General features: G+C 43.5%; 1 protein-coding gene across 2 annotated transcripts in view; it reads left to right on the top strand.

The window, feature by feature from the left end:
• Window positions 1-26,789, top strand: part of Mov10l1 (Mov10 like RNA helicase 1) — a 70,682-nt gene that overhangs the window by 28,019 nt on the left and 15,874 nt on the right. Inside the window, exons 8-17 of one of the 2 annotated variants that reach the window (XM_021258760.2) lie at window positions 421-553; window positions 2,286-2,477; window positions 5,172-5,286; window positions 14,674-14,851; window positions 15,158-15,228; window positions 19,111-19,202; window positions 21,868-21,926; window positions 22,469-22,566; window positions 25,269-25,377; window positions 25,951-26,129. In XM_021258760.2, the coding sequence (XP_021114419.1) occupies window positions 421-553; window positions 2,286-2,477; window positions 5,172-5,286; window positions 14,674-14,851; window positions 15,158-15,228; window positions 19,111-19,202; window positions 21,868-21,926; window positions 22,469-22,566; window positions 25,269-25,377; window positions 25,951-26,129 (1,226 nt within the window). The remainder of the gene's footprint in view (window positions 1-420; window positions 554-2,285; window positions 2,478-5,171; window positions 5,287-14,673; window positions 14,852-15,157; window positions 15,229-19,110; window positions 19,203-21,867; window positions 21,927-22,468; window positions 22,567-25,268; window positions 25,378-25,950; window positions 26,130-26,789) is intronic. The other variant, XM_021258762.2, reaches the window with a different exon arrangement.

The following is a 26,789-nucleotide window of genomic DNA, read 5'->3' as shown; positions in this document are numbered from 1 at the left end:
TAGCTGTTACCATGCAAGGGCCAGGGGCTGAGGTGGCTTTGACCCTGAGAGCCAGTGGAGCCTGTGCCCTGCCAGTGCTTTATGCCTGAGCTCTTTAGCTTTGGACCCTTCTATTCTTTATGACTGGGGGCTGAGGAGAAGAACAAAAGCAGCTTGACAAGTACCAGCATATGCTTCCTGTGGTGGCTGTTCGCCGGACCACAGAGAGTGCCAAGAGTGGCTGTCTTCTCCCCGGTCCTTGCTGGTCTGTAGTTGTGCCCTGTCCCTCTGGCTGCATTCTGTGTGTTTTGTCAGCTGCATATTGAGTTTGATTTGTGTGCATCTGATTATTTCTGTATTTGTGAGCATTTCATTTCCACCAAGCATTATTGGAAAAATTCACCTCTTGGTCTGACTTTGGATTAATATTTCCCTTCCCAGATGACTGTGCTTATGAAGGGAAAAGTCCAGAAAAAGAAAACACCCCATCACAAAAGCAGCTGACAGACCCTAAGCCTGGGGGGCCCCTCCCTCCAGGAGGAAGAACCTTCATTGTGGTGACGTGTGATGCCAGGTCTGACACTGCGGGTCTGGGGAGGGTTTGCTTCAGAAGGACACTCGTGCATGTTTCTTTTTATGCTCCTCTAGGTTGGATGTTGTAAAAGCATCTATGGCTGTTTATCATGCCCCAAATCAAAAGTAAAAGCAGTGGTCCATCCTCATTCTCAGCAGATGCCTGACCCATCTTTACAGAGAAAATAGTGTTTGTGATTTGTTTGGATGTGAGCTCTCTCCACTGCTTTTGAGTCTTGCCAAATGTAGCCATCTTAGGGCTCCTCTGTACTGCATCTTGGTGTCCCCAAGGCCGCTGTCGATCTCGGTTCTCTCCAGGCCTCTGACCAAGACACAGCACATTGAGCTGAGGGTTAAAGGAGAGAAGGATGGGGCTCTCTGCTCTCTTCCTGGGTAGCCAGCCAACCTTCAAGCCCATCCCTGGCCCTCCTTTCCTACCCCTCCTCCTGTGTCCCCACCACTGTTCAGACTGCTCAAAAGTCCCAGGGACCCCTTACTCTCATCAGTTGTCTATGTTTCTAATTCTCAACATTTTTAAAGATGTAAATCATTCATTCATTCATTTAGGTTTTTTGACACAGGATCTCGCTACCATATGTAGTTCAGTCTGGCCTTGAACTCATTATGTACCCAGGCTGGCCTCGAACTTGTGGTGATCCTCCTGCCTCAGCCTCCTGAGTACAGGGATTGCAGGTGCCATCATCCCCAGCTTAAAGATATAAATTTGATGAATAAATCACTGCCTTGCTTCAGGCCCGTCAGTATCAAATTGTGTGTAACCATTTAACAGCAGTGCTTCAGTCAGCTGTGAGAGATGTGGCCCACTTTAATTGGTACTATCATTATGACAATACAGAAATGGGTGAGGAACCTGGAAGTGAGGGCAGTGTAGTGTGCATGGAGGCATAACCCAGGTTGGTGCCACAGCTGGAAACAGGCAGAGAGCAGGTAAAAAGTAGTGCATGTTTTTTGTCATGTTATACAATTTGATTTAAACTTGAAAGTATTGAACTGGCCATGGTATGCACACCTGCATTCTCAGTTCTTAGGAAGTCAGAGGCAGGTGGATCACAAGTTTCAGTCCAGTCTGGGCAACTTAGTGAGATTATGTCTCAGACTGGATTGGGGATGTGGCTCAGTGCCACAGAGGCCATGTCTTTGGTCACCAATACTGGGGGAAAAAAAGGATATTTTAAGTGATTTTTATCTTGGGACAACATGACGTCGCTCATTTTAGAAAGTAAAATTATATTTGAAAATTTTATCAAAAATCAAATTCCGCTTGTTGAATAGCTCTGTGACTTTCTGTTTATGTATTGTAAGGTCAGACCGAGGCACATTTGAGACCACTGAGGCAGGCAAAGTCTAAGCAACATGCGATGAGTTTATTGCCATCTGGGTGCAGATGAGCCAAGGGCGAGAAGGGCATTGGCACTGAGAGGAGGGTGCCTGTGGTTGATATGGGGCAGTTTAGGTAGGGGAGGGGCACTGGTCAAGAGGGTGGAAAACTTTAGAGCCCCGTGGGTGATGGGCCTGGGGCTGGCTGATAAACAGGGCAGTGGTGAGAGCAGCAGGGTGGCTGCTGGCTTTCTGTTATCTCTGTGCTCCTGTGCATGCAGGGAGTGGGTCTGCCTGGGCGGGGTCCGAATTGGGGGACCTGTCATGTACAGAGAGAAACTATGTTGGATTTGTCTTACTTATGACTAAAACTAAATTTCATTTTGTTTATCAAGAACCTCTGGCCGCTGCAAGGAGCTCCTCCTCTTGTGTTTCTCTGACTTCGTCATTGGGCGATTCCTTGAAGTGACTGTCGTGAGTGGTGAGGAGGCACTGATAGCTGTCCGTGAACCATTTTCTTGGAAAAAGCCTAGAAGTTCCCAAGCAGTAACAGCCACAAAAACGACAGTTGTGACCACACAGAAAAGGTACCTTCAGCGAAATGAATGTGTGGCTTTTGCTGCATCAGAGACCTGTGGCAGCTATATCTGTGGGAGAAAAGCAGAAAAGTCCTGGCAGGCCGCAGCCACCAGCCTGGCTGGCAGTGACACAAGTGAAGCTGGGGTGGGGCCTTCTTACCATCCTTGGGTGTGGGTGTATTTCCATGGGACATGTGAGGCTGATTTCCAGCAGAGGCCTCAGGGTGGCCATCAGGACAGGATGGATTCCCCTCAGCTCCTGTCTTCTTCAGATGTCTCCTGCAGGCAGGACTAGAGGCATCATCACTGCCTCTGCTGAGAGTCTGAGCTCAGGTGTTGCCCAGACTCCATGGGAGTAAGATGTATCATTCTTCTAATATGGAAACATAATACAGACTTCAAGGCACACGTTACCCCAGGGCAGGTGGACATCTGCCAAACTGTAGACCAAAGAGAAAATGTTAGCAGAGAAGAGTCTTGTGTGGTTGTTTATCCTTAGGGTAGCCGGTTATTTGAATCAAGCACCAAGAAGCTGGGTGACCTTGGGCAAGTTTCTTAACCTCTCAGAGCCTTAATCTCATTTGTGAATGATGATGGTGCCTGCCTTGTGTGGGTTGAGTGAGGTGGAGTGTGTAAGATCACACTTCTCCTGGTACAGAGCAGTCAGTCAAGAAGCATGGAAGGTCCCTGCTGCCCTCAAGGGGTATGCCATAGGGATGGATCCCCAGGAGCAAGAGGTCACCATGCCCTACAGGGCCTGAGGGTCTCTGGTGATTGGCTTCCAGTTCCAAGAGACTCTTGAGAACCTCTGGTTCTCACCTGTTAACACAATAGCCACCATGCAATTACGTTTGGCTGGGTGGAAGAGTGAAGCGCACAGACCAACAACCGTGAGTTTTAACGCTGGTCGGTTATTTCCCTGGGGTGTTAGCATAGCCCTGTAGGCAAGTGTCTCTGAGACAAGGAGCTTGGTTTCCATTGTGCCAGATTCTGGTTGGCTCTGCATGCCCAGAAACATGGGTGGTGGTGGACACTGACTGCCAGCCATCACAGGGCCTGCATACCCTGCCTGGTCCCCCAGCATCAGGCAGCCCCAGCCTCAGTCTTGCTCCCTTCTTAGAAGAGCATGTTCACATAGCAGACCTCTACCAGCACCTCTCTGTCAGGTTTCCAGCATCCTGGATTGTCAGCACCTGTGTCTTTTAGATGCAGTATGTCACCTGGAGCATGTGGTCAGAGTGGCCAGTGAGCCAAGTGTCGTGATTGTCCTGTCTTATTTGTTTAGTCATCAGTACCTCACTCTCACTCTCCAAGTGCCCTCCTTTCTGAGTACGCCTCATGTGTGTGTTCTGGTGTGCCCCTGTCTTCAAACCACAGGGTGGAAGGCACTCCTGTGTCTGGGAGGAGAGACATCAGCCTCTTGGTGCCATCAGGAGTGGCTCTGGGGCTGATGCCGTGTTTCTGTCCAGCACTGCTGAGTGCTGAGCTAAAGGAACCCAAATAGACGGTGACAGCGATGAAAAGGAGGCTGGGAACATACCTCTCCCTGCCTGCACTCAGGGCATCAGGCTGAGACAGGTGGATAGCATGAGGGATGAAGTGCCTGGTGCTTCCGCTCTTGGATTAGTGCAGAGACCTCTCGGGCCTCCTTTCTTCCTATCTAGCCTCTCTTCTCCCCCTTTTCTGTGATTTCTGAGGCTCTCTTGGACTTGCCCTCAGCAGCAGTGAAGTTCTTTGTCCTATAGGAGCAGAGTTTCCATGACTTGGACAGTGGCCTATTCTAGGAGAAGGCAGGAACTTGAGGATGGAACCAGATTTCCCTACAGAAATCAGAGCTGGGAAATAAGAGCAGTGGAAGACAGGACCCAGGAAAGGCAGCCTTCACCAAGTGTGCTTTTCATAGTGATATGTATGTGTAGTTCTCAGTACTCGTGTTCTTGCTAAAAACACAACAGTAAGAGTTTAGCTCATTAAAAGGTTAAAATCTGGGCCAGGGATTTAGCTCAGTGGTTTCGTCGCCTGCTGCCCAAGTGCAAGGACCCAAGTTTGATCCCTGATACCAAAAAAAAAAAAAGGTTAAAATCAGGGCTGGGGATTTAGCTCAGTTGCACCACGCCTGCCTCACAAGTGCAAGGTCTTGAATTCAATCCCCCGGTACTGCCAAAAAAATAAAAAGGTTAAAATCAGTTGCCTTCAGACTCCTTGGTTCCAGCAGGCCCCTCGAACTTTCCAGCCCAGCCCCTTGCCACTGGAGCAGCTCTGCCTTCTCACATGGAGGTGAGCTTGCTCAGCCAGAGTATGGAGACAGGATCCAAACCTGGAAGGGGGTCCTAGCAGCAGGTCCCGTGCCAGGTCTTTCAGAGAGTGATGGAACTCTGGTCTTTCTGAAGCAGGGAAGGGTGTCTAGTACAGGTGAGCATACCTCATTCAAAAATCTGAAATCTTCTGAAATCTGAAACTTTTCCAGCATGATACTCCAAAAATTTCAGATTTTGGAGCGTTTCAGGTTAGGGATGCATCACTGATAAAATTTGTACAAATACACACACACACACACAAAAAAAATGTACAAATACTGTAAAATGAAAAAACTCTGAACTGCTTCTGAGCCCAAGCATTTCAGATAAAGTTACACTCAAATATGTGTGTGAAATGCGTGGATGATTAGGAATTCCTTTTAACTTGTGAATTTATGTTTTTAAGGAACTCAAGACGACAGCTTCCAAGTTTTCTTCCACAGTATCCAATACCAGATAGACTGAAAAAATGTGTGGAACAAAAAATTGACATCCTAACCTTTCAACCACTACTTGCAGAGGTAGGAAAAGTGTCTGAGGGCTGGAGGGACACTTACCTGATCACCATTCAGACTTCTGACAGGGCCTGGGGATTTAGCTCAGTGTTTCCGCCGCCTGCCTCACAAGCGGAAGGACCCGAGTTCGATTCCTGGTACCAAAAATAAATAAATAAGTAAAAGGAGGTGAACTTCCATAGGGTGACTGTATCTGTTCCATACCTGGTAGGTGGGACCAAAGGGTCACTATTGGGCTGGGGATTTAGCTGAGTGATTCCGCCGCCTGCCCCGCAAGTGCAAGGACCCGAGTTTGATCCCCGGTACCAAAAAAAAAAAAAAAACCAGACTTCTGACAAAACCAGGATTAACCCTTCTCAGGTTCAAACCTCACAATGGCTCTCCTTCACCCGAGGTAGCTGGGACTTTCAGGGTAACAAGAGAAAGACAACTTTGGTGAATCGCTTTGGAGACTAAGGGCCCTGTGGGGTCCATACTACTCCAGAAGGTCAGCGAGGACGGAGGGGCCTTCTGCCATAGCATAGCCTCTCCTCACAGGGCCAAGCCACCTGGTTAGGAGCAGGAGGCTTTCCCTGAAGGCAGAACTCCAGCACACTGGGGCAGGAAGGCCTGATGTTGAAAAGAGGAGCTGAGAAACACTTAGCACAGCACTGGCTGGCAGGAAGCACAGCTCTTCCTGAAGACTGGGTGGTGGTCCTTGCCTATAATCCCTGCATGGGGAGGTTGAGACAAGAGGAACACGAGTTTAATGCCAGCCTGGACTATGTAGTAAAACTCTGTCTCTAGAAGAAAAAAGTCTGCAGGTAGTGAGCATTGCTGCAGCTCTGTCCTATCTGCACACCCCACTGGGATACCGGGATGGGAGCTGGCACCACCTGCAGGGAAGTCAGCAGAGAAAAACCTGAGAGGAGTGGCTGCAGCAGAGAAGTTGAAGGGGAGATGTGTTTGACAAGGTGGCACTGGAGTGCTGGCTCGTCCCAGGAGGTGCAAGGCGTGTTTTGAGGTCAGCCATCTGAGGAGTGAGGGAATGGCTGAGGTGAGGTGTCAGTGTGACTGAAGGACAGAGGCTGGATGAGTGGAAGGAGGTTCAGGGTCACTGAGATTTGGTCTCCATGGTGAAGCCTGGAGCTGCTACAGCCTGGGGACAGAAGCCAGTCAAAGGACAGGCTTGAGGGAGCCAGCTCAGGGGCACAGCTGCCAGGGATGGGTGGGGTGGGTGGGCACTTGGCTGGCCAGGCCCTTGGTTCTGAGTTTCTTGTGTTCATACCACCTGTAAGATAGGCAAGATCCATAATGCTGGCCTTCAGTCAGCTTTCTGTGTGTGCCTCTGTTTTCCTAAACTTTTGCTTAGATTTCTGCACCTGTGTTCGTGAGAGGTGTTGATTTTTCAGTTCTCTTTTCTCCTGGTGTGTGTGTTGGGTGTTGAGATCTGTATAATACTGACTTTGGATATTGACTGGCTCAGGAGGTACTGCTCCCCTCCACAATCCTAGAAGAGTCTATTGGAATCATTTTTCTTTTTTTTTTTTATGGTTTAAACATACTTTATTTGTATGTATAAAATACTCTGTGTAGTTGACCCCAACATTGTTCACACTGACTTCAAGAGTTCCGTTTTTCATGTTCAAGTTGCTCAGTTGCTGCTCTTGGTTTGTTTTCTTTCAGGATCAAGGTGGGTGCTTTCATATAAAATCTTATTTTTTATTCCTTCTCTGGCAATTCTTTGCTGGATTCTTTCCTTTGCATAATTATACCTGCAATGGAACCAACATCCTAAAGTCACCACGATAAATCCTCCTACACCAACATCACATGATCTAATTCTGCCTTCCCCTTCCCGGGTTCGCCGGGCTCCGGTGTGGCGGCCATGACCAGAAGTCGGCAATTCCCGCGACCGCAGCGTCCACCAGGCCGCCAGGCGGAAGCTGCGCTGGCCTGGAATCATTTCTTAGATTTCTTTTTTTGGTACTGGGGATCAAACTCCGGACCTTGCACATGTGAGACAGGCGCCGGAACCACTGAGCTAAATTGCCGGGCCCATTTCTTAGGTTTCTCATGGAATCTTCCAGGGAAGCCCGTGTGTCTGGAGCTTTCTTTGGGCAGATTTTAAATTAGGAGATAGGCTTCGATATAGCTGTGTAGCAGCTCAGTTTCCCTGTTACTCAGTGAGCTGTGCAAGTTTTTCACTTTAAAAGAACTTACCCATTTTAACTTAAGTAATTTATCTGCATACCGTTGTTTATAATGTTGGTAACTTGTGTCTCATGAACCTGACTAGTGGAAGTTTATAAATTTTTATCAATCTTTTCAAAGAACTAACTTTTGGCTTAATTGGTGGTTTTTCTCTTGTTCCTTTTCCATTTCATTGGTACTTACTTTAGGTTGTTTTTTTTTCCGTCTATGTGCTTTGTTTTGTTTGCTCTTTTTTCTGAGAGAAACAGACAGAGACAGACTTAAGGATTGAATCTAGGGCCTTCACACTGAGCTATATACCAAGTGCTTTCTTTTATGTTTGCAATAAGGTCTTGCTAAGTCACAAAGGTGCCCAGACTGGGCTTGAACTTGTGACTTGTGATCCTTTACCTCAGCCACCCAGAGTGCTGGAATTACAAGCACACACCAACATGCCTGGCTCTGGTTTTTTTCTTTTTTTTAAGGAGTAGATTGAAGTAATTTGTTTTGAGATCTTTTCTTTTCTCTAATGTAGACTCTTTTGTGCTAGAAAATTTTCTCTAGGTACTAATTTTGCTGCACTCTGCAAGCTTCAATTTATTGTATTTGTTTTCATGTAGTTTGAAATACCTTCTACTTTCCTTCCTGATTTCTGACCCATAGTTAGTCTTTTTAATTTTATTTTGAGACATAGTCTCACTAAGTTGCCAAGGCTACCTTTGAACTTGGAATTCTCCTGTCTCAGCCTCTTGAATAACTAGGGTTATAGGTGTAAACCAACTGCACTTGACTTCCCATAGTTATTTAAAAGTATATTTTGTTTCTAAATATTTTGAGATTTTTCCATAAATCTTTGTTACTGGTTTCTAATTTTATTTCATTGTGGTCATAAAACATACTTTGTTTGACTTGAATCCTTTGCATCTGTTGATATCTCATGGTCTATAGTAACTATCTTGGTAAATATTCTTTTTACTGGGCCAGGGATGCAGTTCAGTGGCACTGCGCCTGCCTGGAAAGCACAAGGTCCTGAGTTGGATCCCCGGCACCAAAGTATATATATATATTTATATGTATATATATATTCTTTTTATACTTATTTTATAAATTTGAGTAAGGCAAAGTTTGTTGCTAGAGTTACTGAGGTCTTCCATACCCTTGCTGCCTTTTCTGCTTGCTCTGTAGGTTTACTGAGGGGTTTGAGTCTTCTCTGACTGAATGTGCACTCGTCTGCTCTCCCTACAGTTCCATCAGTCTTTGCTTCTTATAGTGAAGCTCTGTGGCTAGATACATATGTGTTCGTGGCTGCATCATGTCTTTTTTTTGTTTTGGGGGGGTTTTTTTGGTACCGGGATCAAACTCGGGACCTTGCACTTGCGAGACAGGTGCCAGAACCACGGAGCTAAGTCCCCGGCCCTGCACATGTCATTTTGATTAGGTAATCCCTTTACCAATGTGAGATGTGTGGCAGTTTTATTCCTGATGATATTTTTGGTTCTGAAGTCTGCTTTGATGATATCATGGCTCCTGTAGCTTTCCTTTGATTCAGTTTAACATGGTCTGTCTTTACCGTACATATAATTATGTATCAAAATGAGGAGTAGAATTAAGTCCCATAGAAGCTGAAGAGTCAGAATCCCTGGTGGAAGTGGAGAAGCCTGATCAGAGGAGGGGTAACTTGCAGGATGAATTTGGATAGACAGAGGGAAGTTAGATATGTGCAGTGCTGGGGAAGTATTGTATGCGTGGGTAAAAAACATCCTGTAGAAGTGAAAAATTTTATTGTGTTGGTTGGTTGGCTAGTTGGTTTTTTTGTTTTTTGTTTTAAGAGAAAGTGAAATTGTTAAGAGTGAAACCCTGAGATACTTAATGCTAGATCTACAAATACAAACTTAAGCTATCATCTTCATTTTTAATAGGCTATTTTAGAGCAGATTTAGGTTCGCAGCAAAAATTAACAGGAAAGTACAGAAATTTCCCATACTTCCTGCCCCTGCCCTCACTCTGGACATTCCCACCAGGATGGTACATTTGTTGATGACCCTGCATTGACACATCATAATCACTCGAAGCCCATAGTTTATATAGATTCACTCTTGATCTTGTACATTTTCTAGGTTTGGACAAAAGTATAATGACATGTGTCTGCCATTATAACATCATTCAGAGCAGTCTGATTGGCCTCCGTCCTCTGGGATACATTTTAATTCCTGTCTCCCCCTAGTCTTGCCAGTTGCTTAGTGATCTAACTAGTTTTGCCTTTTCCAGAATGTCACATAAGTGAAACCACACAGTATATAGCCTTTTTACATTGGCTTCGTTTACTTTTTAATATACATTTAATTATCTTCCATGTTTTTTCATGACTGTCTTTTCCAAAACTCATTTCTTCTTAGTGCTGATAATACTCCATTTTCTGGATATATCCCAGTTTATCCATTCACCTACTGCTGTAGGACATCTTGGTTGCTTCCAATTTTGGCAGTTATGAGTAAAGCTAATAGGTGTAGAGTTTTTATTTTTTATTATACACATAACATAAAACACAAAAACATACAGTGTACATTCAGTAGTAGAAATATATTCTAAATGTTGTGCAACCATCTCCACCATCAATCCCCAAAGCTCTGTTCTAGGGACAGATGGCTGCATATCATGTTATCCATGGTAAAAGTAACAAATAAGTTACCCTTTCTGTATATATATAATTTCAGGGAGGTTTTACTCCAAAAAATGCAAGATTTAATAACCATTAAAATAAATGTATTTTTCCATTTGAATTGAAATTAATTTTGAAGAAAAAAAAGAATTGACAGGAAATGATTAAATATCTAAGAAAAGAATTTGTAAAATGTAGGACAAACACAAAAATGGAAAACAGTGTAAGGGAGAAAAAATTTGCCTTGTAATCAGTAATAAGGTAGGCAATTCATGGGGAAAATGGGGGATATTTTTAAAGTTTTATTGCTATGTAGTAAGTTACAAACAAGAGTAAATAATGGCAAAGAAAGATTCCAAAAGGAGAGTGAAGAAATTATGGGTGACCGAAAGCCAAACTTCTTGGTTGGAATAAAAGAAACTCAAGAGGAAATGAACACTCAGTAAGGAATCTAATACCATTCTAATTTCTACAACACATTCTTTGAGTGGTTTTATATGCCCCAACCTTTTTCTGTTTTAAATCTTTCTAGGTATACATTGTCAGCACAGAAAAATTATATTCACTAAAAACAACAGGCTAATCAGCATCTTTTGTTTTTCCTGACTATCTTTGAAAAATAGATATTTTTTCCAAAATCATCTGAAGTAAATTTTTACAGGTAATAGTAACTAGAGTGATCTCTGTCTGACGGTTTATCATTATCACAGACTGAGAATTAATAGAACTTCTTGGTGGCCCAAATGTAAGTGTCCTGATTCCTAGTCTTTTATAATCATTTATTTGCTGAGTTGTGAGATTTTTATATCTTCTTCTTTGTGTGTGTGTGTGGTACTGGGAATCAAACTTGGGACCTTGTGCTGCAAGGCAGGCCGCAGAACCACAGAGCTAAATCCCCAGCTATATCTTCTTGTTTTTCAATTTCATATATAATTTTTTTCTTGAGTTATAAAAAAGGAAACCCCTAGAGAATTTGCTTTGTTTCCTGCTGTTTCCAGAAAACAGATTTTAAAAGAACTATAGTTTGCCCAGTGGAATAAAGTAACTTATGGTTACAGCTCTTCTAAAAAACAAAACCTTTTCATCTTATGAAACTGAAACTCTGTCCCCATGAAACAACAACTCCCTATTACAGTCCCTCAGCCCCTGGTAACCACCATTAAACTTTCTGTGTCTGTGAATTTGATGACTCTAGGAACTTCATGAAAGTAGAATTAATGCAGTATTTGTCCTGTTGTGACTGATTCATTTCACTCAACCTAAAATCATCAAGGTTTCTCCATCTTGTAGCATGTATCAGAATTTCCTTCTTTGTTTAAGGGTAAAGAATATTCCATTTTATGGGTGGGCCACGTTTTGGTTATCCATTCATCATTGGTATTTACATGGGCTGCTTCCATATTTTAACTGTGCATAACACTGCTGGGAACATGGTTCTACCAGTCATCTCTTCCAGACTCTGCTTTCAGTTTTTTAGGTGTATTCCCAGAGGTGAAATTGGGCCGGGGATTTAGTTCAGTGGTCCTGGCGCCTGCCTTGCAAGCGCAAGGTCCCGAGTTCAGTCCCTGGTACCAAAAAACAAACAAAACCCAGAGGTGAAATTGCTGGATCATATGATAATTGTTATTTTTTGGGGAACCACCATATTATTTTTCCACAGCAGCTGCACACATTTTGCATTCTCTTAACAGTGCACAAGGGTTCCAGTCTCGCCACACTCTTAGTAACACTTCATATTCTGTTTTTGTTTTCTTTGTTGTTTTGTTGGTATTTTTATAGTAGCCCTTCTAATGAGAATATGTGGTGTACCTCACCATGGTTTTGGTTTGCATTTCTCTAATGATTAGCGATGTTGAGCACATGCCTGCTGTGTTATCTTCTTTGAAGAAATGTCTACATGTCTTTTTGTCAGTTTTTTAATTGGGTGTTTTTGTTGTTGAGTTGTAGGACTTCTTTCTCTATAATCTAGGTCTTAATCCTTTGTCAGATATATGATTTTTAAATATTTTCTATTCTATAGAGTACCTTTTTGTTCTATTAAAAGTATCATTTAGGGGGCTGGGGATTTAGCTCAGTGGTTCTACCGCCTGCCTCGCAAGCATAAGGTCCCGAGTTCAATTTCCGGTACCAAAAAGAAAAGTATCATTTAGTGTATACAATTTTTAAATTTTGAGGTAGTCTAGTTGTCCTTTTTGTTGCCTATGCCTTTGGTGTCATATGTGAGAAACCATGGGCAAATCCCATGTTGTAAAGCTTTCCTTTAGGGCTTCTTCTAAAAGTTTTCTAGTTTTAGCCCTTCAGTTAGGTCTCTGATCTGTTTTGGTTTTTTTGTTTGTTTGTTTTTTTAGTACTGGGGATCGAACTTGTCCTTGCGCTTGCGCAGCAGGCGGTGAAACCACTGAGCTAAATCCCCGGCCCGCTGATCTGTTTTTAGTTAATTTTTGTATTTGCTTAAGTAAGGGTCCAGCTTCATTCTTGTGCATGTAGATATTCAGTTTTCTGAGCACCATTTGTTGAAAAGACTGTTCTTTCCCCCCAATAAATGGTCTTGGCACACTTGTCATAAGTCACTTGTCCCTATATGTGAGGGTTTATTGCTGAGCACCCTGTTCTGTTCCATTGGTCAGTACCATGCTGTTTTTTATTAGTGTGGCTTGGTAGTAAGTTTTGAAATTGAGCCCTCCAGCTTTGTTCATCTTTTGCAAGGTTATTTTGGCTATTCAGTATCCCTTGAGATTCCATATGAATTTTAGGGTGAGTTTTTCTGTTTTTACAAAAAGTCATTGGAATTTTGATAGAAGTAGCATTGAATGTGGAGATCACTTCAATTAGTATAGACATCTCAGTCATAGTAAGTCTCCTACATCATGAATATGTGGTGCATTTGTACTTCATGTTTTCACTTCTTTCTCTAGGGTTTCATAGCTTTTAGCACACTAGCCTTTCACTTCTTGGGTTACATTCTTGAGTATTTTAATCTTTTTGATGCTATTGTAAGTAGAATTACTTTGATACTTTTCAGATTGTTCATTGTTAGTTTAGAAATGCAGCTAATTTTTGTATCTTGACTGTGAAGCCTACCTCTTTGATAACAATTTATTGTGGAATCTTTAGTTTTCTACATGCAAAATCAAGCCATAGGTTAACAAAGAGATAATTTTACTTTTTGCTTCTGATTTTTTTTCTTTTTCTTGCCTAATAACTCTAGCAAGGACTTGAAAAATTATGTCAAATGGGGGAAGGGCATCCTTGTTTTGTTCTTGATCTTAGAGGAAAGGTTTTCAGTCTTTCACTATCGAGTGTGATGTTAGGTTTGGGGTTTTACAGATGAACTTTTATCATGTTGAGGTTTCCTCCTGTACCTGGGTTGATCAGTGTTTTTAACACAAGAGGGTATTAAATTTTGTGTAGTGCTTTTTCTGCATCAGTTGAGATAATCAAGTGCTTTTTTCCTTCATTCTGTTGAAGTATTATATTACATTCTTTGATTTTCATAGGTTGAACTAGCCCTGATTTCCAGAAATACATCTTATGTGGTCATGGTATATAATCCTTTTAATATGCTCTTGCATTTTCTTCGCTACCATTTTGCCGGCAAATTTTACATCACTTTCTTAAGAGATATTGGTCTGTTAGGTTTTCCTGCTTTTGTTTTTTGTTTTGTTTTGTTTTGTTTTGTTTTGGTATCGGGGATTGAACTCGGGTCCTTGCGCTTGTGCAGCAGGCAGTGAAACCACTGAGCTAAATCCCCGGCCTCCTGCTTTTGTTTTTAGATGAGATCAGGCTGGTCTTGAACTCTTGGGCTCAATCAGTCATCCTGCCTCAGCCTCCCAAGTAGCTAGGACTATAGGTGTGTGCCACCACCCCTGGCTCTTTGTTTTCTTGTATTATTCTTACCTGGCTTTGGTATCAGTATCATGATGGCCTCTTACAATGAGTAAGTGGTCTGTTCCGTTTTTGGAAAAGTTTGGGAAGTGTTTGTGTCAGTTCCTTTAAATGTTTAGTACTATTTACCTGTGAAGCCATTGGGTCTAGGGATTTTTGTCAGAAGATTTTTAACTGATTTCAGTCTCCTTAGTAGTTAGGACTCTGTTCAGACTTTTTGTTTATAGCTTAGTCTTGGTAGTTTTTGTGTTTTCAGGAACTTGCCCATTTATGTAGATATTTTTGAGTTATTTCAGCAGGTGATAGACTGGTCTTTATCACTCTATCTTGGCCAGTGGAAGCCCTATCTTTTCCCATGGATGGCTGTGCAAATCAAAATGCCCTTTCCAGAACAAACTCAGAAGACCTAACAGAGAGCAGGAACATCAGAGGCAGGGAAGGGAAAAGGCATGGTGGCAGCTGGTGGCATGGCCAGTAAAGAGAGGGACTTTCCTGCACAGCCCTGTGATCCTCCAAAGGCTGAAAGCAGGGAGTGTGCTAAGCTCTGAGCTCTGACCTTGAGTCACCTCAGTAGAGGGGTAGATCTGTTAGATGAAAGCAGATGGACTTACTCCAGAGCCACTTCTTCCCTGGTTATGGACATGTGGATATGCTGCTCTGCTCTAATTCTTTTTCAGCTTTTGAACATGTCAAACTACAAGGAGAAATTCTCCACTCTGCTGTGGCTCGAGGAGATCCATGCAGAAATGGAACTGAAGGACTATAGCATGAGTGGAGTTACCCTAAAGAGGAATGGGGATCTGCTGGTATTGGAGGTTCCCGGCTTGGCTGAGAGCAGACCGTCCCTGTACACAGGTGGGGCTGCACTGTCAAGTTTCCCTGGAGCCCAGAAGGCAGACACATACGGTGAAATGGCACTTTGAACTGGCCATGTACACACACAACCTCATTTCTGTCCTTCCGAGTAGTATTTCACTTAAAACTTGATCAGTGATCTGTATATATTAAGCATGGGAGTTTTTTTGATCACCCATTATTTAAGCAGCAGATCCAAGTAATGTTCTATTTTATTCTATTCTACTTCAGGGCTTTATTTCATAGTGTAAAAGAAGAAATTGGTGACTTTGTGTAGGTTTGACCCAGTGATGTATTTTTAACTAGGTGACAAACTGATTTTAAAATCTCAAGAATATAATGGACATGTCGTCGAGTACATCAGCTATGTGATGGAGGTAAGAGGACAATTCCTGAAGAGGGAATTCAGGCTGACTCAGCCACTTTCTGGGAAGGGGCTCCCTTGGGTTTGGGCTATAACTGGGAAATTTGAAGAGAATCTTGGAATAATAAAGGGAACTTAGTAGCTATAATTTTCAACCAGATAACTTGTAAGTTACGCATAAGTCATGATGTTTGCATTTAGTTGACTATGCATCTGTTCATGCTCTGGAAGAGAGAGCAGGGGAGAAGCCTCAGAAGGAAGGACACATGAGAGTGTGCGGCTCTCAGGCTGGGGCAGAGGTCTCGTTGGCTTGACTTGTCCTGGTGATCTGGATCACAGTACCTGGAGGGTCTGTGATTCTTGGGCTGGTTTTCACTCCTCACAGACTGAGCACAGCCCAAGGAATAATGTTGGGATCTGCTTAAGAAGGGGATGCTTAATCTGTGGGTCAGAGATCTTGAGCACACACATTACCTGAGGTAGGAAATTTAAAAACAAAAGAGCCTTCATTCGTGGAGGGAAAAATGGTTACGGAGAGTAAAAGAGTGTGATAAGGGTTCACAGAGACAGCATTGTCAGACCTGGCTCACCGTGTTTGCTCTTTTCTCCACTCTGATTCAGGCTTCGTGCTATGGCTCTGTTGACACATGTGGTATTTTCTTAGAAGGTAAAATCTCAGCAAATCTCAGTGCCCTCCTGATGATTCAGCACAGCACTTGAGGACTAAGTTGCAAGCTAGGCTTTGTCCTGGGTTTCCTCGAGCAACAGTGGTAGGAGACAGTAGAAAGTCTCCACTGAGGACAGGAGGAAGACTACTGCAAGTGACAGCTCCTGAGGAGATGGATGTCTCTGCTTCAGAGGAGGAGTGGCCTCAGGGTAGCCTTGACAGAATTTTGATTGCCAGAAAGGGCCTTGCCAGTGACCTCAAAAGGTGTGGACTCAAGCAGGGCACAGAAACTGATGTCTTTGTAGTTGAGTCCAGGTTTCCTCATCTAGGGTGGGGTGATTGGATCAGTCAGAATGCTCATTGTAGATGTCAGAAGCCTGTGACAGGGCCGGGAATTTAGCTCAGTGGTGCCACCACCTGCCTCGCAAGCGCAAGGTTCCGAATTCGATCCCCGGTACCCAAAAAAAAAAAAAAAAAAGCCTGTGACAACTGGCAGAAGCAAGGGAGCATTATTTTGAGTTCTGGATGACTCTCAGAACTGCCACCAAGGTGAGCAAGACAGGCTAGAGAACAGTGGTCTGGGAGTTTGCAGAACAAACTCACAGAAGTGCAAGGCCTTGTCTCATGGGGACGCATTTCCACCCGGGTAAGACCAAAGGTACCACCGCTGGCTTCGGCAGCTCTCAAATAGAGGGCCCTCCATCCTTGCTCCCAGAGCAATTAGATTATAACTGGCAGCCTGGAGTGCCTGATTGCCACACCATGTTGGGAACTCTAGTCCCGGCACAGGGATACTCGATACTCCTGCAGCCCTTTAACTGGCCACATCTCCTTTGCTCTGGGTTAGAATTTCACCTGGGACTTGATCAGCAGCTAGAGTGACAAGGAACTGCTGAAGAGCTGTCGCTCTCAAGTGTATTTTTCTGAGGAGGCTTCCACTCTGCTAAGTGGAGATCTTTCCTGTCACAGCTTATATCCTCACTCCGAAAGGGGTTTGTATTTTGGGAGCCAGGAAAAGTGACCTTTTTGCATGAGAATGTTGGCATCCATCCTTTTTACACTTAAATTTGTAAAGCACTTGCTCCTTATTAATACACTGTCTTCGTCCCTCCCCAGTGTCATGTCCAGAGTCCTGTCATGACCCGCCTGCGTATCCCACATCGTAGAGGCATCTCTTCCCAGGCTTTCCACAGGGCCAAGTTGATAGCCTGTGGCCCTGGGCTGAAAGTTGACTGCTACCAGAGCGCATGATACTGGGAAAAGTAGGACAGAGAAATTAGGCACAAATATAAGTAGGAAGGGATAAAGGCCACACAGGCTTTATCATTCCAGTTGATGATAAGATCAGTGCTATAATTTCTGACTCCCCGGCCCTTCTGCCTCAGGCAGGACTTCCAGGCTCAGCAGCACTTTGGTTAATGCGGGGAAGGAGCCGCCCTACACTCCTAAGGGATTGTCCCCTGTGAGCCCATGCTAGTGATAGTCACGAGCACTTATCAGTCAGTGGCAGTGTGGTAGGCAATGCTTTCTCCCCCATTGTAGAACAGCAGCCACTTAGCCCGAGTCAGAGGGTCTATTCACCTTGCCAATTCCATAGCCCACCTTGCTGGTGACCAAGTGGCATGAGGAGCCCACAGATGACCGGGTGACCATCTTAGCTTCCAAATAGTAGGCCAGCTACTCTGTAAAGTAGGAAAGCTCTGAGTGTCAAAGCCTCCAAAGAAACAGGACCAAAGATCTGGCAGGATGCTCTGTTCACCAAGGCCCTTGGTTCCTGAAGCACAGGCTGAGTATGAGTGAGTGGTAGAGCCATCCAATGTCTCATTTACAGCCAACATAGCAAACAGCCTGACATAATACTAAGGCAGTGGAATCCTGTAAGATGCCCAGTGTGCCATACATAAAGTCTGCTTACTATATTCTGTAGGTCCCAGCCATGGCTTTACTTGGTTCTGTCATCATATGATATGGACACCAGGCTGGTACAGGAGGCTCTCAGGAGGCCTTCTGGCTGATGGAGAAGTCACATCTGGAACAAGTAGTTATCACACTAAAGGCAAGCAAGCAAGGACAGTCAGCCAACAGCGACAGAGTAGAGTGGTTGTCCACAGCCCTGGAAAGCTGTGCCCTCCTAGGGATCCAGTTCAGGGAGCAACATTGCCCACTGCCAGCTGGTCATGCTCCGAGTCCTCCTGCCCCTGCCCAGGACCATGTCCTAAGGAGAAAGCATCATCACACATGCTGCCTCCTTGTATTCCTCTCACTCTCATTTCTCAGTGCTCTATGAAATTCTTTACAGGTGCCTCAGCAGCTTTCTCTTGTGCTTGCTTGCTTGCTTGCTTGCTTGCCCTCCGTTTACTTATTTCATATACAGCCTTTCAGATTTCTGTCCAGGGACACATCAGTCTGTGAAGTCATTGGCACCCTCATCTGCTGAAGGCAGCCTATGTTGCCCTTACCCTTAGTGGTTTGTTCCCTCGTGTTTTGAGTGATCTTTGATTATGGATTCACTTTCATTTCTTGCAATCTCTAGGAAACCCTGGGACCCCTGTTGAGCTGGCTCTCCTTGTAAGGGGCTTGTCACAGTGGCTGCTGATAAGAAGGCCCTGAAATGGGTCCATGCCAGTGTTTCACCATGGGCGTTAACCTGTGTCCCACAGTCTCAGAGTCGACTCAGGTCATAGCTTCCTGGACCTTCACTGTGGTCATCTTGGCCTTCAGAGGCCACCCTGCCTGAGTAGCCCCTTACTCACATGAGGATATTGGGCTCCTGCTGTAGCTCGGTGTTTTCTTTCTTATTTTTCTTCCCATATATTCTTAGAAATTCACTTTCTTTCCCCTTTGCCCAGGAGAAAATATGAGGGATTGATTTTTGCAGTCTAACCTTTTCTAGTTCCTGATACCAGGAGGGCAAGTCTTACTGCATCCTTTCTGGGAGGCTGTCAGTGGGGTGGTCCTCCTACTGCACTAGAGTCTCAGAGCCTTTGACCCGTGAAAAGTGTGTTCAGTGCTGTTGCTGTGAGTGGAGATTCTGGCCAGTGCCTCCTGTTTATATAACTTAGTGACAAAATGATGTAATCCTTTCAGTTAATTTTGTAAATATCTAAGGAATCAAATTTTGGCTCAGATTTATAAATACATTTTTTATGGTGTGTTGCTGGATATACATATAAGACTATTCCAAGAAGTCAAGTTAAATATATGGAAGTTAAATTGCTTCTTTTTTAGATTCATGAAGAAGATGTGACTCTTAAACTTAATACAGAATTTGAACAAGCATACAACTCTGAACCTATGGATGTAGAGTTTACATACAATAGGTAAGGCTTTCATGAGTCCTTGTCCTTGATGTGTCTGCCTGCAAGTCGGCTGACATCTCCATGATGATGCAGGAGACACCATGTTGGTGCTGTCTCTGTGCCTTTAGTGTCCGGTGCAGCACTTGTGCATGCCCACAAGCGCAGCTTTGTCACCATATAGATGTGGAGTATAAAGATGTATCCGTTTACGTGTTAATTCTTTCTAGACTTTATGTCCACCAGATCCTTGGCCTGTGCCCATTGTCACCATCAGTCCACCAGCCTCCTTTATCTTACCCATCCATTCATTTATCAGGACCTGTAACCCAGCTGTTCTTCCTTCCTCTACTAAACGCCCTACCATTGACTAGAATTGTGTGCATATCTTTCCCTTACTTTTTTTTTTGGTGTGGGGGATCGAACTCTGGCCCTTCTGCTTGCGAGGCAGTCGGCGGAACCACTGAGCTAAATCCCTGGCCCCTCTTTCCCTTACTTTTTTTTCTTTTTGAGATAGGCTTGCTGTCTTAGTTACTTTTCTCATTGCTAAGACAAAATACCCAAAGTTTAAGGGAAGGGAGTTTTATTTAGCTCACAGTTTGTAGAGGTTTCAGTCCATAATCAGCTGGCTCCAAGGCAGGGTGGCACATGGGAGAAGGGCAACGGTTCATGGGGATGGAAAACAGAAAAAGCAACAAGGGACCTTAACAGCATCTTTCTGCCCCTTTTATTTTATTCAGAGTACTTAGGGCAGGATAGCATTCACACCCTTAATCCTAGTGCCCTTGAGCCTAGCATTGCACCATGAATCAGTCACACACACTGAATTCAGCCACCTCTGAAAAAGCCCCACCTACGACTGCATGGGTCTTTGGGGGGACATCTAGACACAAGCCCTAACACTTGCTCTAAGTTCCCCAGGCGCCTTTGAACTTGTAATCCTCCTGTCTCAGCCTCCCTCATAGCTGAGATTACAGGCATATGCCCTTACTTTTAAATTGTGTGTGTGTGTGTGTGTGTGTGTGTGTTGCAGTACTGAAGCTTTAACCTAGAACCCTTACACTGAGTTAAATCCCCAAGCTTTTTTGTAATATGGTCTCATTACCTCTTCAGCATTTTCTGACCTAATTGTTTTCCTTCAACCATTGATACCAAGAGTTTCAACTTTATATCAAACCTTTCTTGTATAACCAGAATGAAAACTAGGAATTTTTTGATGAATTCCTCCTTTATTGTGTTTCTGGGATTTATTAGCTAATATTTACACTCACGTTTTTTCATTGCTTTTGGGAGGTAAGATACTGATAAGCTGGTTGATAATGGTTTTCTTGTTTGCTTGGTACTGTTCTTTTCATGTTTTTGGAGTCTTTGTCATGGTAGCTTTGAAAAGGCTTTAAAGTTTTCCTCCTTTCTCTCTTACTTGGAGGTGTTGGAGAGTGTAAGAGGGTGGAGTAGCAGGACGGGTGGAGGCCACCTCCCTCAGCTTTTCCTCTTTTAGTTGATCTGCTCTACATTTTTTTAGAGTCAATTTTGCTAAGTCCTAGGATGGCTCACAGCCTGCTGTAATTGCTCTTTAAATGAAGTTTCTTGTATCTTAGACATCTAACTATCTTGGAAAGGTACACAAAGGACAGGTAGAGGTACCCACACCCGCAGTACATGGAGCCCCTTGGGATGCTCACAGACAACTTGCACATACACCCCAAATTCCCACACCATGAAAGTGGGCCTGACAGTGACCTCAAGCATCCACCCTACACCTCATGTAGTGGGGAGCAGTAAAGTGGCTTTTCAGGCATCCATATCTGAGTTTTCCAGAAAACTGTATTTAGCCCAGGTTCTGAGAAGGTGCGAATTGACTCTTGTGCCTTTATTTGGTAGAGTCTAGATTTTCTTTATAGAACATATTTCTTCCTTTGTGCTTTGGCACTTCAGTTACCCTATTGCATTGAAGATGAAATATGTTGTTCTCTTTATTATTTTCAGTGAATTTCAAGGGAGCAACCCTCACAGTTTTTCCTGCTTACTCACTTTATACATTAGAACATAAATATTCCCAGGAAAAAAAATAATTCCTGATGTTTTACCATTTAAACTATCTTGGTTTAAAATCCCTAATTTTCTAATGTTTTATATGGACACATGTAGGAAAGCAACCCAAGTCCTTCACATTTCCAGTGGTGCTTTTAAGACTTTGTGATACCTGATGTCTAATCTGGTCTCTATTTATAAGTATTTTGTAAAGGTTACATTAGTATGATGACTTAAAGATTGTCATCTTAGTCTGCTGCTCCACCTTCTTAATGTTGCTATAACCGAATATCACAGATTGGGTATTAAAAAAAGAAATTTGTTTTGCCAGTTTTAGAGGCTAAGGAATCCATCTGATAAGGCATGTGGTGAGGCCCTTCTTGCTGCATCATAGCATGGCAGAGGGCATCATGTGGTGAGCGAGCAGTCCGGAGGACCAGAGGGAGGAGCAGGAGAAAGGAAATGGACTCCAGCTCACTTTCATAGCAGTACCACTCCCTCCGTGACTAAACTGCCTGCATGATAATGGTGTTGCCCTCGTGACCTAACAGCTCCCCACACAGTCTCACCATAGCAGTTATATAAGTCAGATTTCCATGAGCTTCACTAATCATAAAGTTCGAAATTTATGAACTATTTTATGTTTTCTTTCTGGCAGGACCACAAGTAGACGGTGTCATTTTGCACTTGAACAAGCTATCCACTTAGGTGTAAAAGGTAGTATTGTTACACTGGTATTGTAACATCATGTTCCCAGTTTTTATAGCCTTCATGTAATTATTGTGTAAAACTCGGTCTCTTTAATCATACATCACAAGTAGAAGTATGTGATATTCACATTCCTACTTTTCTATTGGGAAGTTTGTGTCGTTTTGCTAGTTTGGCTACATAAAAATAGTGTGCTTAAATAATTGAAAATTAACTCATTGCACTTTGCATTGCACTCCTGGAATATATTTCATTTTGTACTTTCAAAGAGACAACTAAATGACTTTATTGTAAATAACATATAGTACTAGTGTAGTGCTAAGTTTAGAGATAGCATAAAAGGAGGTCCACAAAAGAATGGAATAGAGGGCTGGGAATGTGGCTCAGTTGTACAGCATCTGCCTGGCAAGCGCAAGTTCCTGAATTTGATTCCTGGTACCAAAAAAAAGAGTAGAAACAAACAACTTTGGGATCAGCCATAAACATTTGTCTCCATTCATGATTTCTAAGCATTTTATTAATTTCTACTTTTTCTTTTTTTTGTTTTAAAGTATTGTTTCCAGAAGAAGTAATTTTACAGTCTCCTCAGGTGACAGGCAGTTGGAGCCATGCACAACATACCAAAAGTGATGAACAATTCACCACCAAGGTAGTGCTTTTATGACTTTAATGTAGGTAATATCATGGTGGTCATTGGTGAGGTTTTTTTCCCCCAGCACCAGGGATTGAACCCAGGGCCTTTGCATGAGCTACATCCCCACCCCTTTTTCATTTTTATATTGAACTAGAGTATATCTGAGTTGTCCATATCTGGGCTTGAACCTGGGATCCTTCTGCCTCAGCCTCATGGTGTCTTGAAATTAGAGATGTGTGCCCCTACACCCAGCTTAAGTGGATATATAAATTCACTTCTGGGTGTATCAGCTCAGCCTTGACTATAGTATTAGAGCCATGTAGTTCACAAGTCCAAAATCACAGTTAAAACTAAAATATTTATTAAAAAATTTTTTTTTGGTACCAGAGATTGAACTCGGGTCCTTGCACTTGCGCAGCAGGCAGCGAAACTGCTGAGCTAAATCCCTGGCCCTATAAAATATATTTATTTCTATAGTATAAGCTTATATACAATTGCATATAGGTCTAAGGTGCTTCAATACATTGTGTGGAGAAAAACAAGATACAAGTGTTTGTATGACCTTACTGTTTTATTTTTAAATGCTCTTTTATACGTTCAGATAGGTGCATTTATGTGATTGTGTGTGCATAGAAAATGCCTGGAGGGCTGGGGATTTAGCTCAGTGGTTCCGCCGCCTGCCTTGCAAGCGCAAGGACCCGAGTTCGATCCCCAGTACCCAAAAAAACAAAAAGAAAATGCCTGGGAATGTTACCAATTAGCTGAGGGTTCTTTTGTTCAAATTAGATGCAAATTGCAAAAGGGTAGAAATATATTTCCCTTGTTGTTAGCAGCTCTGGCTTTAAGTGCCAGCAGCTCTCTGCAGCTCAGCAGCCAGACCTAGTAGCACCCAGTAGCTCTTCTGCAGCTCCCAGCTCTCTCACCTAATCTCGAGCTCCTCAGTAGCTCTGCTGCTAGACCTCTATCCTCAGGGCTAGCAGCCATTGGTGTTACCAGCTCTGAGTGCAACCTGCTCAGCCTTCTCATAAAACCATCTGAGTGGGCCGGGGATTTAGTTCAGTGGTTTCACCGCCTGCTGCGCAAGTTCAAGGACCTGAGTTGAATCCCCAGTACCAAAAAAAAAAAAGAAAAGAAAAAGAAAACATAGCCTTACAGACTCTGTCAGTAACTCCCCAAACCTGGAAATAGTGCCATGCCCATCACAGGTAAATGGATAAATTGTGGTGTGTTCTTAGAGTAGAACTCTATTCAACCATACCAAGAACTATCAGCAATATAGATGGATCTCAAAATAATACTGTGTGATCGAAGTCAGGCCAAAAGAGAATGCATACCACATGACACCATTTGTATTAAGTGTAGGACGTGTAAACCAAGCCTGTAACAGTGGAATGGAGCCCACCCAAGACCTGAGGAATCTCTGAGATATGATCTGTTTACCACCTTGAGCAGACTGATAGTTTTACATGCAAAAACTTACAAAATTTATATACTCGTATCTTATTGCATGTCAGCTATACTCTAACACCCACAGGATGGTAGTGGGAGGTCATATTGGTGTAGCCTTCTGGACTAAATTCAGCAATATGTGTAAATTTTTTTAATGGCGAAACTTGGGGCTTTTTTTGGTTTTTTGAGACAGGGTCACACTATATAGTTCAAGCTTGCCTCGAACTCATGATCCTTCTGCTTCAGCCTCCCAGTGCTGGGATTACAGGTATATGCCATTACACCCAGCTCTCAAGGGGAAGCTTTTTTTGGTTTTGTTTTTGGGGGGGTTTTGTTGGTACCAGGGATCGAACTCGGGTCCTCGTGCTTGCAAGGCAAGTGGCAGAACCACTGAGCTAAATCCCCAGCTCAAGGGGGAGCTTTTGATGTAGCAGTTTTACAGATTATAGAATTTATCTTGTGAAGGTAATGAAGTGATTACACAAAGATACATGTACAAAGCTGCAAATTACAGTTATTTGTAATAGAGAAAAGTGAAAAACTCCAGGGCAGATTCCATCTATGTGTAAATGCACCCGTAAAACCAGCTCTTATGTGGGACCTTGAATGCAGTTGGGAGAGTGAGAGAGGTAGCACTGGCTGTTGGCACCTTCCAGAAAGTATGCAAGACGCTGCGCAGCAGAGTTCTCATCGCCACTCAGGAGAGGCCTCCGATGGCCGTCCAGGAGCATCAGCCTTCCGTGCAGGCCTCACACACGCGCGCCAGCCTTGGAAGGGGAACGATGGATTGAGTTAAAATCTAATGCTTTAAGGGCCAGGGATGTAGCTCAGTGATGCTGCACCTGCCTGGCACACACCAGGTCCTAAGTTTGATCCCTGGTACCAAAAAGAAATCTAATGCTTTGTTTTAGTTTCTTCAACACAGAATTTGTTTATATTTCCTTGTGGAAGAGTTCAAACATTAAGCATAAACTTTTTGGCAGCTTTTTATCAGGTATCCTGTGTTTTTATTACGCTTCAAATGATACATCCTGTTATCCACCCAAAGAGCTGATAAATGCAATAACAGAATATTGGTAGATGTTTATGTTTGTTCTTCAAACTAAACAAGTATACACAAAGCTGTTTTTAAATACCATGTTCTGGCCGGGGATTTAGCTCAGTCATTCTGGCGCCTGCCTGACAAGTGCAACGTCCTGAGTTCGATCCCTGGTACCAAAAAGAAAAAAAATTAGGTAAATACCATGTTCTGTATGACCTTTTTTTAGAACAGGAAAACTACAAAGGACCAAATCAGACATTCAACGAAGGAGAAGAGTGTTGGTGCCAAGGATCTGCCAAGGATGGTGACCTCTACTGCAGAGATAAGTGATTTGGGTACGTTTGTGTGAGGGGCTCAGAGAAGAGCAGCTAAGAGAACTCGTGCCTGGAAATAGGTGCCTGGAGAAACATGCTGCAGCTGGGGATACTGTGTCTGACAGATTGCTCAGAGAGGGCAAGAGGGTCTTTTCCTTGTCCTGACTGGACCCAAGAAGAGACTCAGTGCTTTAGGTTAGGTGACTTAGGAGAAACTCAGATTTTGGTTGCTTTTTCCTATGGAGCTTTTAAGCTGCTGTAGACGTATCTGTCTGTCTGTGTCTGTCTGTCGGGTTGGTTGGTTGGTTGATTGGTTTGTGTGAGACAAAATCTCACTGTGTTGTCAAGGTTGTTCTCAAATTCCTAGGCTCAAATGATTCTCCCCACCCTTAGTCCCAAGTAGCTGAGGCTACAGGAATATACCACTGCACTTGGCTTGTAGGCGTACCTGTGTAGCTGTAGCCTCTCTGAGTGGTTGTAGTTCAGCCTTCTAGGGTTGTATCGGTGCTCTGATGCCTGACCAAGCAAGGGTGTGTCCTACAGTTGTACAAAGCTGTCCAGCCTCTAACTGAACTCTCTCAACTATGAATGCAGTCGATGAAACACATACTCCTAAAGCAAGAGATACAGAGTTTTTCAATCCGCTGCTGAATGAAAATCAGAAGCTTGCAGTTAGAAGAATTCTGAGTGGTGACTGCCGCCCACTCCCATATATTCTTTTTGGACCTCCTGGAACTGGAAAAACCATGACCATAATCGAGGCTGTGTTGCAGGTGAGGGCTGTGGTGGCTCTATAATGGCTCTGTGTTGTGTTCATACACTGAGCCTGCAGGAAGCATCACCCTTAACTATAGAGTCAGAAAGTCAAGAGCTGGGGATGTAGCTCAGTGGCACCGTGCCTGTCTGGCAAGTGCAAGGTCCTGAGTTCAATCTCCGGTACTGGAAAAAAAAAATGTCAAAGCACTTGAAAAATCCATGTACCTCCTCTGGTATGTTTATGTAAATGTTAGGGTCTTAAAGGCTTGCTTCATAGCTATAGAAGGGAACTGTTCATCTTTAGAATTCTAAACCATTTGATTGCCTCAGAAGTTACCTTGACAATGGTTAAAGTCACCAGTCTACAGAATTTGCTGGTATCTCCCTTTATATTTCAAGTTAAATTTACAGAAATACTGTATACTACTGAGTATTTCTATGTCATTCAGGAGTCTGATTGGAAAGCATCCTTCAAGTGCCTGCGCCAGTACTGCACTGTGAGCTGAACACCTGAGAATTAGCGTGACTGGCTTCTGCCTAGGAAGGTAGTTTAGGATTTTGGATAGTGCACAGAACCCTACCGTCTAACCACTTGTCTTAGGCAGAACCATCACCCTGATGTCTTGGGGCCATGTCTCAGAGGTGTTCAGGGGTTAACATCTGACCCTGTGGCCTTG

The sequence above is a fragment of the Heterocephalus glaber genome, unplaced genomic scaffold (assembly GCF_053883595.1).
Source record: "Heterocephalus glaber isolate CG9 unplaced genomic scaffold, H.glaber_assembly_v1.0 deba00001444, whole genome shotgun sequence".
NCBI classification, from domain to species: Eukaryota; Metazoa; Chordata; class Mammalia; order Rodentia; family Bathyergidae; genus Heterocephalus; species Heterocephalus glaber.
Note: the sequence above shows the minus strand (reverse complement) of the source record. Positions and strands in the feature narration are given on the sequence as shown.